Source organism: Cryptomeria japonica, chromosome 1, assembly GCF_030272615.1.
Source record: "Cryptomeria japonica chromosome 1, Sugi_1.0, whole genome shotgun sequence".
NCBI classification, from domain to species: domain Eukaryota; kingdom Viridiplantae; phylum Streptophyta; class Pinopsida; order Cupressales; family Cupressaceae; genus Cryptomeria; species Cryptomeria japonica.
In genome coordinates, this window is record NC_081405.1 from 263386259 (window position 1) to 263407611 (window position 21353).

At 30.8% G+C, this 21353-nt stretch overlaps 1 protein-coding gene across 2 annotated transcripts; it reads left to right on the top strand.

Moving 5' to 3' along the window:
- The first annotated feature begins 8619 nt into the window (after positions 1-8619).
- On the top strand, positions 8620-12136 carry LOC131075754 (cysteine-rich receptor-like protein kinase 19). Of its 2 annotated transcripts, none has more exons than XM_059217122.1 (7): positions 8620-9616; positions 9713-9847; positions 10043-10182; positions 10538-10748; positions 10863-11091; positions 11336-11486; positions 11728-12136. In XM_059217122.1, the coding sequence occupies exons 1-7, from the start codon at positions 8839-8841 to the stop codon at positions 12079-12081; spliced, it is 1998 nt and encodes a 665-aa protein (XP_059073105.1). In that variant the 5' UTR covers positions 8620-8838; the 3' UTR covers positions 12082-12136. The 2 variants fall into 2 exon arrangements, with proteins under 2 accessions (XP_059073105.1, XP_059073100.1); XM_059217117.1 differs by having other exon boundaries at positions 8659-9616; positions 10857-11091.
- Positions 12137-21353: the final 9217 nt, after the last annotated feature.

Here is a 21353-nt window from a genome sequence, read left to right on the forward strand (position 1 = left end):
GAAAAAGATTTAAGATATCTCATTATTGATCGAGATGCAACTCAATTCCAACTTTGATCACATTTTGATTATAATGGTGTTATTCTCTGAATTAAACATCCCAATTTAAAAAACTTAGATAAGATATAATTATCATATAAAAATAACCAAAAATATATCTAATATAATGAAAATAGCTCAACATTTAAGATGCACCAAACATATATTACAATATAACCACCACATGAGATTATGTCCGATCTTACATTCTGATATGAAAAATAGAGAAGTGCCATTAAAATTATAGACTGAGCGTAACATTGAACAAATATATTTAGTTAAGAAACCTTATTAATAGCAGACAGCTAATGAGCACCAATAGCTTTATTATAATTACTAAATATCATATCTATGTATGCATGCTTAGATTGCTTTCCCTCATTAACATGTAAGAAGAGTTGTTCAGTTTCCCGGACAATCGGCGCCGTAGCAGCTGCCATAATCGTCAGTCTTATTATACGCAGGGTCAGACACGGCTACCGCACGGTCAACAAGGGTTAACGCAATTATAACGATCACCACAATAAAGCATACTATCTTCGAACCAGACGCCATTTTTAACTCGCAGAAATGAAAAACCAGCTTTCTGAAATTGAAGTATGGACTTCTCTTTTATAGTTTGCCTTTCAACTAACTACGCTTTTTTAATGGTGAAAGCTAAATTTACACTCAATAAAATAAAATTAGATTTTTTTAGTTTTTAATAAGAACGAAATATGTTTGACCATTGAAAGAGTGCTGTTTCCATTCAAATGTATGTATTTTTACCTGTTGAGATTAGTCATTTTTCTTGACCTGGAAAAAAGTATGAATATAGTTACATTGAATATAACTGGTACTGGACTGCTCCATAGATTTGAAAGTATCTCAACTTGTCAAATCCAACTTGTCCTACCACCCCACTCTAACCCAACCAAATTGACTGTCTACTCTCGTGTGTTGATATGACAGACATGATATTTGAAGGATCAGCTCAACGTGAGTGAGACGGAGATTGATATCATCAGAGACGTGAGTTTCATGTTTGTTAAAGTTGAAAGGATATGATTCAGATAATTACAATAATACGATGTTCCCATTAGCTTGCTGTCGAATCAAATGTATGTATCTTACCTGCAGGATTAATCGATAGGTTTGAGCTGGAGAACATGAAGGTACCTTATCCAAGAACGTTATGTTTGTAAAACTAAATATGAAAAAATATTATTCTAAGTTTGAAAAAAAAAAACAAAAGGGCCAGAAGAAGTTTATTTGGAGTTGCTGAAAGTAGGTTTTGGGAAGAAGTAATTGCTTAAAAAATTATATAGCTCAAAGATGATTCTAAAAGTATTAATTTGGTTCTTCAATTTTGAAATAATTATGTTTTTTTATAAGAATAATGAGTAAATTTGTTTTTAAAGTTTATGACAAAGTAATGATCATGATAATTTTATTCAAAATATACATGTTATTTTATTCATTGAGGTTGTTCATTTAATATAGTGTTGGAATCTAGTAATTAAAGTTTACTGAATATTATATTGGTCATATTTCCTTAGAATAATATCTTACTATCTAGATTTAACATTCTTGTAAACACTTTTACATTTAACTTGTGGGTACTTAAAATTTTATTAAAGGTTTTCGTTTTCATTCAAAGAGTTGTGACAAGTGCATGTAGGCTAAATTATTTTAGCCATTGTTTAATGTTCCAGATTTTTCATTAACTTTTTGTGATTTCCATGAGAGAAAAATCTAATCAAACATACTTTTCTATGTTTGTATCCCTAAATAAATTGATATTGAAGTGAAACTCAATGCCAACTTGAAGAAATTAAAAATGTTTTAAGTGTGATATCTTCACTTTGCATAGAAGTTGACTTATATCATTTTTCACACTATCATCTTCTGTTCTACTTCACCCCTAAGGAAATCTTTGAAAAAATTACATTGACCACTAAGGAATGGGGTTGACCTACTATTATAGGTTCAAAAAAACTCAGTAACTTTAAATCCCACTTAATATAGAAACTCAACAACTATTATCAACACTAGTCAATATGTCTACATGTAAAAGACGCTACTCCTTATCTGATTTTCAAATATAGACCATTAATATTGTCATCTTAGTGCCATATTTATGAAATTTTATAGTGGTTTCTAAAATGTTTAGGTTGTCAATTAGTCTACTCCATAGTGATGATTGTTTCAATAAGTGGAGATAACAAATCATAAAGTAGATTTGTAGTCTATTGGTTTAAAAATGCAGAGAAGAGGATACTACTAAACTATAAATAGATATATGGCAAAATTAAATAGAAAACATATTTATTTTCAATCAATGATCAAAGATAATTGAGGGATGGTGTTGAAATACTGAAATCAAGTTATGATTTTTGATATAGTTTGGCTCTTTGTTATTGAGGATTGACACTGAGTGGTAATTCTAGGTGTAAAGAATGGTAAAATCTATATTATTATAACACCATCTGTTCCACATGTGTTAGTGTCTTGTATAGTCATGTTAGTGACTAATTGGTGCATCAGAATCTCATACAAATTTAAAAACCTTGTCTACAACATGAGATGCAATGCATTTTATTATTTAAAATCTCATACAAATTTAAAAACCTTGTCTACAACATGAGAAGCAATGCATTTTATTATTTAATTCAATCTATAAGATTTCCAATTACATGTTTCAATACTACAAACAACATCTTGTCTTGATATTTACAAATAATATGAATTAATACTAAGTGTAGTGTTTGCAATAAAAGAAATTGAATCATTTTTATAAGGTAGTGTCAATGTTAAAAGATCACAAATGATATTACATTAATATTAGATTTATTTATATTAAAAAAAATGTATGATTTTTTTTTTAGTTTAATACCTCTTTATGTAAGCCCATTGCAATATGTTACCTCTTTTTTGTAAGCATGTTACAATATGTTATAATGTATTTATGGCTATAAATAATCACCCAATATGCTATTTTAATTACCATTTTTTTAATCTATATTTTTAATTTTTTTAATTGTATAAAATACACAATTTAATAAATATCAAGTTGATTAAACAATATTATAAATTCAATATTTAAAACTAAAATAAATAAAATTATATATTGCATACAAAAATCTCCATGTTCTAAATTGAAAAGAAGTAGAGGTTGTTTGGAAATATGAAAAATTTATATTTTTATTAAAAAATTGCCATTAAGATTCAAAATATGAAAGTAAGACCTTGATGTCTAACTGTGCAAATTCATGAAATGTTTATTTTCTTCCACAACCTAAAGTTTTACAATTTAGACAAAATGTGGAAAGAAGGAATTAAACGTTATACGATAAAATAAAATTATAAATATTGGTCATGCTCCTAATTCCTCTAACCTTGCAAAGATAGTAGAGAAATAATTATATTTAATTTAAAAGGAAAAAGTTAGAGATGTGGGGGTTGTATGCACATTAGCAAGAATTACAAATTAGATATAAAAGTTTTCCTTATGCATGTGTAAAAGGTAAAAACCATAATGTATTATAAAACTATATTGTTGTAGACATGCCTAGCATATGTGCAAATATTACAAAGAATCATCCACTAAAAAGAAACATTCAAATTTATTATGTTTTTAGAATAAACTATGAATGTCATGATTATAGAAGGGTTTACATCAAAACTGGTTTCTTGAAGTGTATATGCGTGTACATATAGACATATATGTATATATACACACACATATATACATATATACATATATGTATATGTACATACACATATACATATACATACATACACACATACATACATATATATGAGATGTTAAAAATATTAAGTATAATACAATAGAGGTGTGTATAATTAAATACTAAACCTCTAAACAATAAACCTTTGAAAAATAAGCTCCCTATAATGTTATGGAAAATAGGTGTAAACTAGGTGTGATATTACAGAATACAATTATTCGAAGATATATATACAAAAAGCAATTTATTGAGAAGACTTAAAAAAGATTCATAAAATTGCATGTAATAAGTAAAACTGAATTGAAGTAATGTATCTAGTGTTATCTGTACATAGTCTTATCATATTTATTGTCTTTTAAATGAGTTGTTATACATATAGGTGAACAATTAAGTGAATTTGCCAGTGGAAGGAAGATGACACTAGACTCATCAAACAAAATTAAGAAATGAAGATCCTTTCATGGAACATGTGGGACCTCAATAGCCCCTAGAAACAATATGCTCTGAAGAATTGTATTTTGGAAAATTAGATTGATATTAATTTGCTCTAGGAAGTCAAGATGACTGATAACTCCTTTAATACTATTGCTGGAAAAATCTGGCCAGGTTCTTAATTATTCATCGACAATATCAATGGGGCCTCTAGCAGAGTGGTTACCATGCACGAGATACTCTGTGATTTTATAGCACCCTTGTCTCCTCCTTGACCAACTTTCTTGTAGTCAAACTATCTTCTCACAACGATTGTTGGTGTCTTGTGAATGTCTATGCTCTAAACACCAGGTTGAGTCGTCTTTCCCTTTGGAATGACATTTGATTTTTAATTCAAAATGATATGGATGCACATTGGATGGTTGTTGGGGATTTCAACTCCCCCCTCTTCCCTTCAGAAAAGTTAGGGGGTCTCCTAGATTATTCTGATAGCATGACAAACTTGGTCCAATCATAGGAAAGGGGAAAACCTCATTCAAGTCAGATTGGATACATTTTTTATTCCAACCAACTAGGGCCTTGGTTTCAACACCAATCTATATGCTTTACTAAGGATTGTGTCCAACCACAATCCCATTCTCTTAGTGTGCCCGATTATACGCTCTAAGGGTAGTTTTCCCTTTCATTATGAAATCAAGTGGACCTATCATCTGAAGTTTAGAGACTATATTAGTAACAAACCTGGAACATCCCAATTATGGGATCACCTAAGTTCAAGGTGGTTCAAAAAATGGATTTGATTCAAAGGAATTTGAGGGGATGGAATAAATCAACATTTGGAAATGTCCTTTTTAGGAAAAAAAACTTAATAGTAAATTGACTGTAATCCAGGAGCAGATTGCACAAGGGGACTCCTTGGAAGTGTAGTGCCACTCCATGATTATGCTCTATGATGGTTATGATAGCTATTGATGGACTCTTCTCATATCTTGATACTTCTTGTTTCATTCTTTGTGATACTTCTACATATCAGTGGATGCAGTATGGTATTTATGACAATGATTCTAGATTTAGGGCTACTAGATGATGTTAGGGTTTACTATTTGATGAACTTGGTGATAATGCATTTCTTAGATGATATGATTTATTTTTACTACTTATGATGTTATATCTTGTGCTAACCCTAATTTTGATAGTCTTATTGGATATGGATTATGGATGTTTGATTATGATATATATATCTATGTTTATATTGTTTTACTGTTTGGAAGTGTGTAAGGGATGATATCACATCCCTCATCATGAGAAGGAAGTGATGTTATAATTATCTTTTCACCTAACTATGTCGATCTTATATATATATATATATATATATATATATATATATATATATATATATATATATATATATATATATATATATATATATATATATATATATATATATATGTTTTTTCCTGGATGATTTTGTTAAGGAGTGCAGGTACTAAGCACCAACTCCACCTAGTCCCATAGGTTTGAGAATGAGGCCACCTTTCCCAATGATAGTTGATTGGTGGCAACACTAAGGCCCTACCACACCTAGCCCTATTCCGTATCTTGGTTGTGATCTTTTTCTTAAATGCTTAACCTTTGGTTTAGTCTCCATTTTCGTTATGTGGTCTTATGGATGGCTATGCAAGTAATTATGGTTATCACTTTAATTATATTCTATTTAATTTGAATTATTAATGATTTATTTTGTTATACGAATAAATATTAATTTATATTTAATTAAATGTCTATTTTATAATTTTAGGTACAATTATTATAATGTCATCCTTTGCATTTAATATGTGTATAGTTGTGTTTTGTTTCCTTTTATTCTATTTTAATTTATTTGAGATTTATTTCGATATTACATTTATTATTATTAGTATTGATTTATTAGATTAATTAAATACTATTTATATAAGATAAGGTGTGAGTTATAATAATAATATTACTCTTGTATTATTTATGTATGTGTTTTGAGTAAGTGGGATTAAATAATTAAGGAAATTGTTTTCCCTATTGTCCTTCCTAGTTTCTAAGAGGACTTATTTGGTTAATAATTAGGTTTTACTAGTGCCAAATGAATATTAATATGCATAAAATGTTATAAGTGGGATAATATATATTCTATGTTTATGATTATATGAGTTTGGTTATGGTATTAATGTTTTTAGTTGTGATTGGTTCATAAATTTGGTTGTTTCCTATACAAACACCAACTCCCATTTTTGGGAATGCTTTTTGTGCTAGAAATAACATGTTATTTTGGTTTGTGGATGTTGGGGAATTTTAGAATGATGGATAGATAAAAATTGGAGTTTGAGATGAGATTTTTTTGTGGCATTGGAGAGCAATATTTGTATTGAAATGAAGGGGTTTTGGAGAGAGCTTTTGTGAATATTTGGGAGAGGTTTTTGTGTGGTTTGTTGGAGATTGGTTTCTATGATTTTTGTGACCTAATTTCTTTGTTTAATTGCTAAAAGTGTTGTTTGTGTGGAGTTGAACATGTAGGGGTTGGCCTTTGATATTTCTTGTCCATTTTCTCCTACTTCTAAGTTAGAATGCTTGTGCTAATTAATTTATATGCATCAAAATAATGTGTGGATTTAAAAGGAATTTCTTCTCTATGTTTTCTATGCCATGGTTTCATTCTAAAATTTTAATGCATTCATTGCTATATTTTTAATTAAAAAAATGAAGTATGTGTTCTCTATGTAGTGTATTTCTGGATTGTTTTTAGTGGTTGGTTTCGTGAAGATTTATTATTTGTCTTTGTTGGATGCTCTTGCATGGATGTGGATCTCTATCTCTACAACTTATGGATGGACATTTTCAGTAGATTGATGTATATGATTTATATAGAATATGTATGCATGGAATTCATGATGTAATTGTATTGGTAGTTGAGAGCTATGCTCCTTGATGTAAATGGATATTGTATTCATGTGAATGGTAGATGACGTATAAGTGAACATAATGATATATCATGTGTATATTGGATATTGATTTATTAATGGAAATTATAGAATTGAGTTAGAATGTTAGAAATAAATAAGTATGTGGGATTAGGAACATTTGGTTTTGGTGCTAAAAAATGAACTTAGTGGGGATGGTTAATGTATGCATAGTAAATGGATGTGTTCATACTAAAGGATGGTGAATGATCATATGTATTTCTTAGAAGGAAGTAAATAAAGTTAGAGTTAGTATGTATTGGATTATGATGGTAATTGTGTTATCATGCTTATGATGTTATGTTATTGCTAGATTAGGTAATGACATTGAGATGCCCTAGGGAATGCTACTAATGTATTGTGTTTATTTCTGCTTGTGTTATGTGCTCTTGTGATTATGATCATGATGATTAAATTTTTATCTTGTTAATGAATGTATGATGCATGTGAGTAGATAGTAGTTCATGTTTTATTAGTAGATGTTTTTTTTTCTAAAAAAAATAAAAAATTATCTCTATTTGCATGTTAGTTAGTGTATTTCTGTAGGATATTTATGCGGGCATTCTAGAGGTCAAAATTTCAAGGTGGTGAGAGTTCAATGAATCATATAATGTGAATGAGATATAGATCGATCAAATTGTTTCAAATTTAAAGTTTTTGAAAAAAAGATTCTAATCGAAATAGTCTCATATATGTAAATAACATTATAGATTTACACATCTTTTGTGTGCTGACAGTAATAACTAAACTACATGATTGTTTGAAAAATTAATCCCAACTTGTTCTACCATCCCACTCTATCCCAATCAAGTTACCTGTCCACTCTCGTGTTCTCACATGTGAGGCCAACTATTAACAATGACACTCCTGAAATGATTTCCTAGAAATCATTAAAACTTTTTCAATCTAATCCACATGATGATCTGAAAAAGTTATCTCAATTGTCCTACCATCCCACTCTAAAAAGTTATCTCAACTTGTCCTACCATCCCATTCTAATCCAACCACATGTGTTGATATCACAGACGTGAGATTTGAATGACCGGCTCAACATGACTGAGATGGAGATTGATCGAAGTGGGCTGCATCTATTCTGGCTTCAAAATGGACCTTTCATACAGCGTGTTAATGACAAGCTAGTCAATCGCAGCCGTTAATTGCAAAATCGACGGTGTAAAATGTGCGACTAACATGTGTGTTAGTTAATCCGTAATGTCGTTTTAGAGCCAGAATATACGTGTCCATCGAAGTGTCTCAAAACGCTCCGTGTCAAATGATTTTAGTTTCATTTTCGTTGAAGTTGAATGGATATGTTGCAGATAATTACAATAATACGATGTTCCCATTAGCTTGCTGCCGAATGTATAGAACTTGCCTGCAGGAATACTTGAGAGGTTTGACCTGGAAAACATTAAGACACCTTATCCAAGAACGTTATATTTGTCAAACTACTTAATATTTATATTATTCAAGTTCATCAAAAACCTATATGCTATTGAAATAAGGGACTTGAAGAAGTTGGCCGAAGAAGTTTATTTAAAGCTGCTAAAAGGAAATTTTATGAAGTAATTCCTTTTATTCTTTGGGAGAGAGTCTTATACTCATATATGTTAGCCTCGTTTAGAGAGAATTCTAGACGATAGGAAGACATGCAGATCGCTTACCGTGCAAAATATCCTGTATCCGTCTGTGCTGTGCTCTTCTTATCCATTGTTTGCAATGCAGAGTTAACGTTTAACGATATTCATCTCTATATCTGTAGCACCAAGAACTATACAAGCACTAAATTGGAGAGTAATTTGAACTCAGTTCTTAATAATCTTGTAAACAATACATCATCATCATCAAATGATATGAACACCTCTGTAACCGGCCGAACTCCAGAGAGAGTATATGGTCTCCTTCAATGCCTGGGAGACACAACTGTGGAGGAATGCTTGAACTGTTCCAAGTTAGCAAGATCCAGGGTTCGCCAGGATTGTGGAAATGCCATAGGTGCTAGAGCTTGGCTGCCCAAGTGCTTCATACGCTACGAGAATTACTCCTTCATCGGAATACTTGATACCGAGACGAAGCTTGCTTACAATGGAAAAAAGGTCACAGTTGACCCTGATGGGTTTAGTAACTCGGTTTGGGCGCTTCTCACAAATCTGTCTATTGAAGCCGTTGGATCTCCTCGTCGCTATTCTGCTGGATCAACAACTACCTCCACATTTCAGCAGATATACAGTCTGGTTCAGTGTTGGAGCGATTTAACTTATGTTGAAGACTGCAAAACATGCTTAAGGAATGCAATTGTTAAGGTGTTAAACGTGACGAAGAATGGAACTCATGTTGGAGGTGCGGCCGTCTCCGGAAGTTGCGTTGCTCGTTACGAAATAACCAACTTCTTCAATGCTGCTTCTCTCCCATCACCTCTAAAACCGAGTAATATAATTGTGTCTTGATGTCTTTTAAATAACCGGAATAGGGCTTTATCTAAGGTTTTACATGGCTGAGAACTTGAATTGATCTCCTGTGCAGAGAAGTTTACAAACAAAATAGGTATAGTACTGGGTAGTATCGGTGGCTTCTTGGTGATGTTATTGCTATGCCTGTTTCCAATCAGAAGAAAGTTCAAATTTGCGGTATTATGGAAGCCACCCTTCTTAAGGAAAGGTATTTATGAGGTGAAATTTTATTGAATATTTCATTATATAATTTTTTATGAACAAAATTCCTCTTCAAGGGCGTTTTAGAATAGAATCAAGAAATTTTTCTCTTTGCTATCCTCAAATTCTGGTCAGAAAATAAATTTTCTAGTTAAAAGTTCGACACAAAATTGTAATATTTTTGCCACGCATTATTTAGCAGAGAATCCAGATCCAGATGTGTACTCAGCGATCGGCGAGGAACATGTAATGATGTTCAACTTGGAAAATATCAAGGCTGCAACTAGAGATTTCCATGATGATAACAAGCTTGGAGAAGGGGGTTTTGGCTCTGTATACAAGGTAACATAACCCTAACCAACCATGTTTTCCTGTTTTGTACAGCCACATTAAATATGCTATTAAATTGAAGAAATTTACTTATTCATCCTTCACTAATGTTTCAGAGTATATATATAAAGGAAGTTAGGGAATAAGTTAAGTCATACAAAGTGGGCGTTTTAATGCTATTTTAATTTTGATCACAGATCTTTGCACAATACACTTTTCTACACTCATTGTTTTGAATATAATTGCTAAGATATGTACTCAATTGGGACCCACTATAACAAGTTTGAAGTAGAATTTTACCCAATTTGGAATTCAGAACTGTATATATATAATGCAATATAAGTTAATGCTTTTAATTTTATTTCAGGGAACAATGTTAGACGGCAAACAAATAGCAGTAAAGAAGCTTTCTTTACAATCTTTTCAAGGGAAAAAGGAGTTTCTAAATGAGGTCAAATTAGTGGCCGAAATTCAGCATCGAAATCTTGTGAAAATACTTGGATGTTGCACAGAGCAATTAGAACGGTTGCTTGTTTATGAGTTCTTGGCTAACAAAAGCCTTGACAAGATAATATTTGGTGAGTTTATTCCATCTAATGTAAATGTGAAAGTTCTACACTGCTTTTTCATCTTTGGCTAAGTGAGTTAAAGTCATGCTATAATAATTTGGACTAATTGATATATAGATCCAGAGCGAAGAAAAGAGCTTGACTGGCCAAAGCGTTTGAACATCATATGTGGAATAGCTCGTGGGCTTCTATACTTGCATGGAGATTCTCACCATCGAATCATCCATCGTGATATAAAACCAAGCAATATTCTCCTTGATGAGAAAATGGAGCCAAAAATATCAGATTTTGGCTTAGCAAGACTGATTGGTCAAGATGAGAGTCATGTTGAGACAAGGCTTGCAGGAACATAGTATGAATCTAACCATTGTGTCACATGGGTTTACTTATAAATCATATAAATTTATAATATTTTGTTTTTATTAGTTTTTTAAGTCTATCCCAAGATGATTTTACTATTTTTCATAGAATAGTTGTGAACATAGAAAAACATTTCTTAGAAGCAAGAAATAATAAAGATAATTTGAGGCTTTGATATTTTTATATTTAGTATATTTATTTTTTATTTAACAATATATATTTTAATGTTTATACAGTGGTTATATGGCACCAGAGTATGCTATGCGGGGTCAATTATCTACTAAAGCAGATGTGTATAGTTTTGGTGTTGTCATTTTAGAGATTATATGTGGAAGAAAGAACACTGATAATAGATTATTCCCTGAATTTCAAAGCTTGATAGATTGGGTAAGATAAAAGTTAGATAATATTGTTTGTTTTATTAAATTATTTGTTTATTCTACTTATACGTTATTCATTTTAATGGTACAACAATTAATACCAATTTTATAAAAACATTTACATAAAAAAAAAGTAAATAATTACTCTCCTTTTACTAGCCAAAATTTACCTTCAATTATTGAATGAAATGATATTTATGAATAATTATATATCTTACAAAATATGAATATAATTCTTTCTTATACAGGTATGGAGATCTTACAATGAACGAAATATGGTGGATGTGATTGATAGAGAAATAATAGAAAGTTTCTCTAGTGAGCAAGTTTTGAGATGTATTAATGTAGGTCTTTTATGCTCACAGACAAATGCATCACTTCGTCCACCAATGACTAGAGTATATGCAATGCTTTCAAACCCTTTTATGGACAACTTACTAGATCCCACAAATCTTGCTTATCTAAGTATTGAACAAAATGATGTTCCATCATATACATCTACTTCAATGTCAATAACCACAAGTACATCACCTTCACCCACCTCTTTTTTACTCCCCACATCTATCAGGCATGCATCAATAACAAATTTATATCCAAGGTAATCCCATTTACCTCTTTTTTCGTATAAAAATTTTAGAGCTTTGAACAGGGAGCTTAATGTATAAACATACAATAATTTTATTTTTTGTGGTTCTAAATAAAACATCTAGCATTAAAGTTTTAAAATGATATTGATATTCTCTCATTATTATTCTTCCCTTCTTTTTAGTACCCATCGTTAGGCAATCTTATTGCATTCAATGAAACTTAACTAGCTATTAATGAATTGATTTTTCATCTATTAAAAGTGATAATATATTTATTGTCAAAATAAATTTAATTTTTGTAAATTTAAGATGAATATTTTTTAACTTTATAAATTGTAGAAATTATATTTCTATAATATAATTGATTAAAATCGCTTAATGCTATAGGGACAAATTTATTAGAATCTTAGGGGGGATGGACTAGTAGTTGGATAGGGTCCAATAGTTATAGAACCTCTTGTGCTTATAATATCTAGTCTTACCACATATTTATACTATATATTGTAAATAAATACCCCACATATAAATTAAAAAATCAAATGTTGGTTAAAATGAAGCAATACTTGAATACATGAAAACCTATGAATGTTATATGAAAAAATTGTAAATACATCCATTAACAAGTGAAATATATAATTTTTTGTTTCAAATAAAATATCCTAGATATCCACTATAAATGTGTCATTTATAAAATAAGATACTCATTTAAACAAGTATTTTTGTCATACTGAAAAATATTATTCTTATGTGTACAACTACTAGGGTAGCAATGCATATGCATTGGAGTATTTCATATTAATAATTTGTCCTATCACCAATATAAAAGGTGAGCAGAATAAATACCTTTTATTTTTTCATGAAATGTGAAGGATTGTTAATAGGTTTTAGTGTTCAACTAATGGTTTATTTGTGTTGGATATAGTTTGTATTTTATGTAGTAGTGTATTGTTTTCATAACAAAAAATAATTTTCTTGTGTTCAACTATTGGTCCATTTGTGTTAGATATAAAAGCTAAACATAATAAATATTTATGGTTACTAACAGGTATTTGGTCCATTTAGGTTCCGTATAAAAGTTACAACTTACATAAAGAAATGATATTCTACTAATGACAAATGTTTTTTTGTTCAACTACTAGGGATTTTTAGATTAAGCTTTGGTCAAGTCTTTAAAAAGTCAGTTTTTGGACTCTTTACAATAGATGTGCTATTTTGATGAGTTTAATGATGAGTCACACCTCAAAAACTTAGGGGAGAGGGAGTAGTAGTTGGACAGGGTCCAATAGTCGTACACCCTCTTGTGCTTATAATATCTAGTTGTTGGAATTATTGTCAATGATGTCAACAAGTATTACAGCGTGGATACAAGAGAGGTTGTGGATTGAAGAGTGCATAGAAATAAGTGTTGCAAATTACAAAGTGATCATGCAGAGAAACACGTGTTGCAGATTGTAAAGTTATCATATCAGGATAGCAATACCGATCAAGTGTTGTGCAAGTGAAATATCATATCGGGATAGAAATACCGATCAAGTAGTATGTAGTGAAGTTGTCATATCGATATAGCAATGCCAAAAAAACAAAGGCAAAGCCACTTATTGGGTTAACTCACAAAGGCGGCATAACGATTTTGTGTTATACCGATAGTGTTAACTATTCTGACAATTACTATGTCGGAATAGCTATGCCAACCAGGAGACCAAGAATACCTATCGGAGTAGCTTTTGAAGGCGGAATAACATTTTCTTACTATGCTGATAGTATAAGTTATTCCAACAAAAGAGAATGTAGAGAAGACCCATTATTTAAATCATCGGAATAACATATGTCGATATGGAGAAGCCCCATTAGAGTTTGATTTCGGAATAGCTACACCGATGCATGTTCAGGCTAGGTCATCGGAATAGGTTCATTTTGACGAGATAGTGTCCAAATGCTAAGCCGATAGTGTTGGCTATTTCGATGGAGGTTCTCATTGGAGTAACCTATGCCGATGTAGTTTTTCACTGCGGAGTTTGAGTATCGGGATACCTGTGCTGATAAAGGTGATTTGACAGTATGATTATCAGAATAACTTATATTGTCGATCTAACATAATTTTCCTATGCCAATAGTTATGCCTATTCTGATATGTGGTCGTTTGCCTTGGAGGTTCCTTGTTCGGGATAGCCTATGACGATAAGTGAAATCAGAGGTGAATTTTTCATCAGAATAATTCTGTCGATGAGAGGGATCAAATGCATCAAGTGGTTGTTGGGATAAGTTTTGAAGGAAGAATAAAGATAAGATGTTAACCCGATAGTTAAAGTTATACCGATGGAGCTTTCAGAAGCCGACTTTGGGATAGCTATAGCGATGAACATTTTTTTGTAGAACGAAGGTTAGTCTTAGCATGGAAACCGACTGATCTATACAACTCGATTGTAAACATGGATCTTGACCAACCTTGACCATCTGAACTGGATGAAGAATAAGAGGACATGTGGCTCCTTGGTGGATAAAACAAATCAGATTTGTTGTAGTCGGTGAAGGTGGATAATATAGTCGTCAAATCTGTTTGGGTAGATCAATAAGAGGACAATAATCTCATTAATAGCGAACCTTTTGCAGTCTATTGATGAGCTCGAGATGCTTGACAGAGATAGGAGGGTAAAAGTACAAACCCGTGTGACACTTTTACAACGGAAAAGTCTAACACAACAATAACTGTTCAATTTCATTGCCATAAAAGTGTCATTTGCATTTTGAATTTGAAGATGATGTAAACTGATTAAATGTGTAAAATTTGTTGAAGTTTAAGTTTACTATTTTTTGAATTTTTTTTGTCAATATTTAATATGTTTTTTTTTCAGCTTTAAAGTCCATTTTTTTATTGCTGAAAAACAGGGGGTTTAGTTCCCACCTCAAAAGAAAATGTAAATCAACTTTTTTTTTTTTTTTTTCCGATTTTGATATCCATTATAGATCACATATTTATACAGTGCATGAATTTTTTTTTTAATTTTGGATGTATATTTTCTTTGTTATAGTATTTGGAAGTTGAATACACCAGAATTTGACAGTTTTTGTCTCCCACCACAATTTGTCTATTCAATTTATGATAATAAAAAAACTAAAAATACCCTTTTAGAGAAGACTCTCTCTTCTAGTGAACCATATTTTTTATAATTTTTTTTTGAAGTGATTTGATATTTTTTTTGTTTTTCAAAGAAGCCTATTATCGAACAAAAGAATACCTAGTTGTAGTATTTTTAATTTTTTATATATTAAATGTAATCAAAACATTATAAAAATTATGAGTAGAATCATGAATTCGATTTCTACAAAAGGGTTTTTAAAATTTTTTTTAATAAGTTTAATTTACCTGTTGAATTTTGTTGTAGAAGTGATAAGTTTGAGAAAATCATCATTTTTGTTGATGTGGTTGCCACTTAGCATTCCACATAAGTTGTTCCGGCCGGAAGGGTTCTGGCTGGAACTATTCAAAAAAAGTTCTGACTAGAACTGTGAGGGCCAACGTGACTAATCGTACAAGCGACTGGTCACTTGAACCACATATAATTTTTTTTTTCCCATTAAAAAATCCAAAATAATCAAGTGGCAAAATAATAAGTTATTTTTGCAAAAAATCATTTTTTTCTCAAATAAAGTGGCAGTTTGGAGTGAGTAGGAATATTATAAAGGGGCGAATATTTCTAATTTTATAAAGGGGGGAAGATTTTGATTTTTTTTTCGAAAGGCATCTACCCTTTCCAAGTATGTTATTTTAAATTATTTTTTCAATCATGCTTAATTTACAATATTAGATGTTTTTTTGGAAATTAAATATTTTTTAGATTGGATTTAAAACTTTATTTTATTATTCGTTAATTTCGCTTCAATCATTTATTTTCAATTATGTTATCTTAAATTATTTTTCAATTATTGTTATTAAATCATGTTCATTGTACATTGCATAGTCAAATGTAGAATCCAAGTAAACTTAATTTCTTACTCTTTAGATCAATGCTCTTATTTCTTGAATGTTGTTTTTTCATTTTCTAAATTTTAAAAATTGGAGTTTAAGACAAATGATCTAAATGGATGAAATTTACACATGTTTCATTTATTCAATTTAAAAAGTTTAAGAAAACAAAATTATTTATACATTTCATTAATCACATTTTTTTTGTTAAGAACAAGGAAAAGTAACTAGTTATAACTTATTTACTATATGAGTAGATTAATTCTTATAAATTTACATACTTAAAATCTAACTAAATATTGAATTTGTAAAATATAGTTAAACACTTTAATGAAATTGAGTATATATTCAATACTATTTAGTACTGAATTATATTATATTTTATTTCCTAATATTTGACTCAAATTCTCTATATTTTAGCTAAGTGATTTCAAGCCATTAATGTTATTAAATCACGTTCATATGTACATTGCATATAGTCAAATGTATCTAATTGAAGTATACTTAATTTCTTACTTTTTATCAATGCTCTTAAATTTCTTGAGCCTTATTTTTTCATTTTCTAAATTATAAAAATTGGACTTCAAGTCAGATGATCTAAATGGATGAAATTTACACATGTTAAGTTTAAGAATGAAAAATTATTTATACATTTCACTAATTACAATTTTTTTGTTAAGAACCGAGGAAAAGTAACTAAATATATAACCTTTTTAGTTCAAAGCACTAAAATTTGAAGATCTGCATATTTGCATGTTTTTTTTTTTTTTAGGTTCAACGCACAAAATTTTGAAGATCTAAATATTTTTTGCAATGGGGAATAAGAGGACTAGATCAAGGTTGTATGATTGTAAAAGGGACGATAAGATGAAAGGTCATACAAAACATAGTCAACAACAATCCATTGTTGTTCAAGATCAACATGATGATGTTCAAGAAACATCTACTCAGGTACGAGATGAATTTTTTTTTTGGTATGGAAAATTTGATGGAAATGGATTAAGATAGTCTTTTCAATGAAATTCCATCTAAAGATATAATACCTGAAAGCACATTAAAATTGCATTGTAAGAAATTGTGGGATGATTATTTTAAAAATAAGTCTATTATTGGAAGAGCTCAATTATTTGCTAAGTTATTTAGGAAAAGGGAAATGAAACCTATTTTGGAGTTGTTGGGTGTTGGTAATAAGAAAAGTTCTCCTGATACATTATTAAAAAAAACTATAATTGAAAATTTACAAGAAGCATTGAATTGTATTGACAACACAAGTCGAGGTGTTGATTTAAGTGTTGCATGTAGAGCATTGATGACTATGATTAGTAGTAAGAAATTGACTCGTAGAAAACAAGTTAATGCAATTTCTCAATTAATGCATGTATCTAGAAGAACTGTTCAAAGATACATTAGGAAGAGAAATATGTTGGATGAAAACATTGAAAAGAATTGGGTAAATATCTGTAGGGTTCCTAGAAAAGACATAATTTCTGAAGATGTAAAAAGACAGGTCATTGATTTTTGGACCAACCAATCTCGTGTTTCTTCCAATAGAAGGGACACTATACAGATGATAGATGAAGATGGTAAAAAGATTACACATCAAAAACATTTCTTAGATACAACACAAAGTGAATTGTTTGAAGCATTCAAGCAAGAATTTTCAGATGTAAAGATTTTCCAAAGGATGTTTGAGAGATTGCATCTTTGCTTTGTACGCATAAATAAGGTACATGAAACTTGTTGTTGTCGAAATCATGTTGAATTTCATCTACACTTGCAGTCATATAAGAAGTTCATGGCAATAATTAATCCAAATCTAGTCATTCCTATAAGTACAACACAATTTGTGAAGTCTATTTTATGTGATAAATTAGAAGATTCAGATGAGTTCAAAATACAATGTATAAAAGGTGAATGCAATGATTGTAGATTTTTGAGTAAGTTTGTGTTGCAAACTGAGAATATTGATATTCATGCACTAGTTATACATGGAAGAGATTTGAATATGAGACATACCAAAGTCAGTCAGGAACTGAATCCAATAAAATTATGTTGAAAGAGAGTGAGTTTCCCTACATTTAGTTTATAGATAGATTTCGTAATATGATATATCCACATATCCAACATTGTCATGGTGCAAGATGGCAAGCTAAATAGTTTCGTGATTCAAAGAATTGTTTTCCACCAGGTTGTATTCTTTCAATTGTAGATTTCTCTGAGAACTATACATTTATTCCTCACACAAAAATTCAAAGTCAATATCATCATTCTAATCAAGTTGCAATATTTTTACAAGTTTGCTATAGACATGCACAATTTCATGTGGATGGTATAGAGAGTACTGAAAATGAATGCATTATCATCAAGGAGGTTCATTTCTATATCAGTGATGATACATGTCATGATAGGAGCTATGTAGCACATTATTTTGGAATGTGTTTTGAAGATATTAAAGATCATGGGATATAATGTACACAACATTGGATTTGGTCAGATGGATGTGCCGGTAAGTACATTAGATTTGAAATTGATTATTTAAGTTGATTTTTTTCTTATATATGATTTGATTATATATAACAGGTCAAAAGTTTAAATATATATATATGTTATTCATGTTAGGGCAATTTAAGTCTACAAAAGCTTTTAACTTGTTATCCCTACAACATGCTCGATGTAGCATAAAGTTTTTGTCGAACTTCTTTGAGAGTGGACATGGAAAAGGAGAGCATGATGGAGCAGGAGCATGTGTGAAGCGTGCACTTTGCCAACATGAACTTGCAGGTAAATTCTCTTCATATTTGTGTACATATTTAATTCTCTTCATATTTGTGTACAATTTTAATTCTCTTCATATATATATATGTATGTATGTATGTATGTACATGCATATGTGTGCAATGAACTAAAATTGACTAAATAATTTGTATTATCAGATATTGATCTATCAAATCCTTATAATTGTCAATCATCTAATGGTATTAGAAGTTTTCATCAAGTCATGACTATGAGATTTATCAAGCCTTGTGTTATTCTTGCAAGAGGAAAATCATGCTTTTGTGTTGATTGAATTGCGAACAACACAGATACTCATTGTCAAAATATTGCTAATGCATATGTTTTGCAATGGGAAATGAAAGAATTTTACACAACGCCTCCTTACGAAGATAGTGACAATATTGATATTCATGATCCTCTATATTCGGCTGATTATGAACGTGTTTCTGATTTAGTTGTTACACATGCGTGCATGCATATTTTGTAAATTATATATGTACATGTACAAATTTTTAAATTCCTATTTAATTTAATATTGTTCAAAATTAATCTAAAAATGTATATAATGAACTATTATTGCTTGAAATATATATACATGTGGTCTATTTTCACAGGTGATATTTTTGCAGTGATTGTTGATCCTGAAAATACTGAAGTGTAGATTATTATCTACTGAGATGCACACAACCAAAATGCAAGTTATTGGAATTAGTCAATGACGATGATGGGCAACAATATCCCACTGGTTCAGTTGTTGTTGAAGGCACCTAATATCAACAAATAAAGAAAGATAAAAATGGTGTAATAAACATTGATTATATGTTTGGCCAAAAAGTTCTACACTACAATCACTTAGTAATAGTGACAAGATTGCAGTTGGAGACATTGCCAAAAAGAGGACGTGGCAACCAAAAGTGGAGGTTGCCTATTAAAGATCATGAATTTTTTTTAGAAATTATAAAAGATAGAGAGGATCCAGATTATATGTACCAGGAGCTTTAAGTTCACTTGTGATGTTTGAACAAGTAAATTATATTAGATAGGTCTTATTTTGATAAACTCATATATATTTAGATATTTGTAGAAATGTGTAGCAATTTGGATAACTTGTGAAAATTTATTTTTGTTGATGCATTTATTTTATGTTTTATACGTTGATTTTACATGTTTTATTCTTAAATTAGATATTTTGTGTCTATGCATTGAACATGTATACATATTGATTTTAATTTTTAATTTTACTTGTGTATGGATTCACTTCATTACATGTTGTCTTAAGGGGTCATTTAAACACATGTATGGATTCATTTATATTTGTACACATGCATGGATTCATTTTATTCATCTATGTATTCATTTAATTTATATTTACACATGTATAGTTTCATTTAATTATGTTGTATATATAGTTACACATGTAGCTTGAATTTTTCAATGTGTGAATCACCTATTAAATCATCTTTAAATGCATGTAGTGAACATCCCCAAAAATCCAGTACTAGGTACTGTGGCTCGATCAACTGATGTATAAACAAGAGGAGGAAGAGGTGTATCCTGACCAACTGTTGTATGCTGGGGCGGGGTAGTAGGATGTGCAACAGCAGTAGGCTGAGAATCTGTATGCTCACAACCACAACTAGAAGCACCCGGTCTACCAAGTACACACCTAACAAATGATGGGGCATCCTCTAGTGGGATCCCATGCTCCATAGCAATGACCTGATATGAATCCAAGAGATCATTATATAAGAATGCACTCATCTGCCGTAAAGGATCTATGTCATGCATGTGTGCAACATCCATCGACGATGGTATGTCTACTCGAACATATGGATCATCAATCACTGATGCATCATGAATGCTATTATGAGAGTGCAACAAATATCTACCCACCTGATCTGATGCCATCTCATCCACCTGTGTGGCTATAGTAGCAATACTGGAAAAGATGGACTATCGAGTGTCATCTGATACACTATCTGCAACATGTGCTAGGTTTGCACTCTTGGGAAGAACCACAAAGATTGGACCAATCAATGCATGTTTATCAATGGGCGGGGGTGCACTTGGTTGTCTAAACTTATCTGAAAATCTGCCCTTCCCTTGCCCAACATATTTCAAAAAATCGGTGTAATTAACATCATCCAACAAATGAAACTCTGCAAACAATTGTTTGCAGAAATAAAGGGAAACTCATCCTTTTGGGGCCACCTATGATGAGTGGCTAACCATATAGGATAGATAAAAGGTGCTACTAGTGCATCCGTGTACCTGGTAGGCATATAACCCTTCACCCTACCAAACGCTTGATAATGAGGAAACATGGTTTTCACATCAGTCGTGGAAACCCTATCATTCATTGTGTCCCATTTCACTATACCATGTACACTACACGTGAAAGGGATCTATAGAAATCCTCTGCATTGACCTCATCATATGGATTATAATTGTCAACGAGGTCAATCATATGAAGCAACTCCTGTCTAATAATCTCACCCCTTTGTTTATTTGTTTGATCACACATGTTTCCCAATGTGATATTTAAATG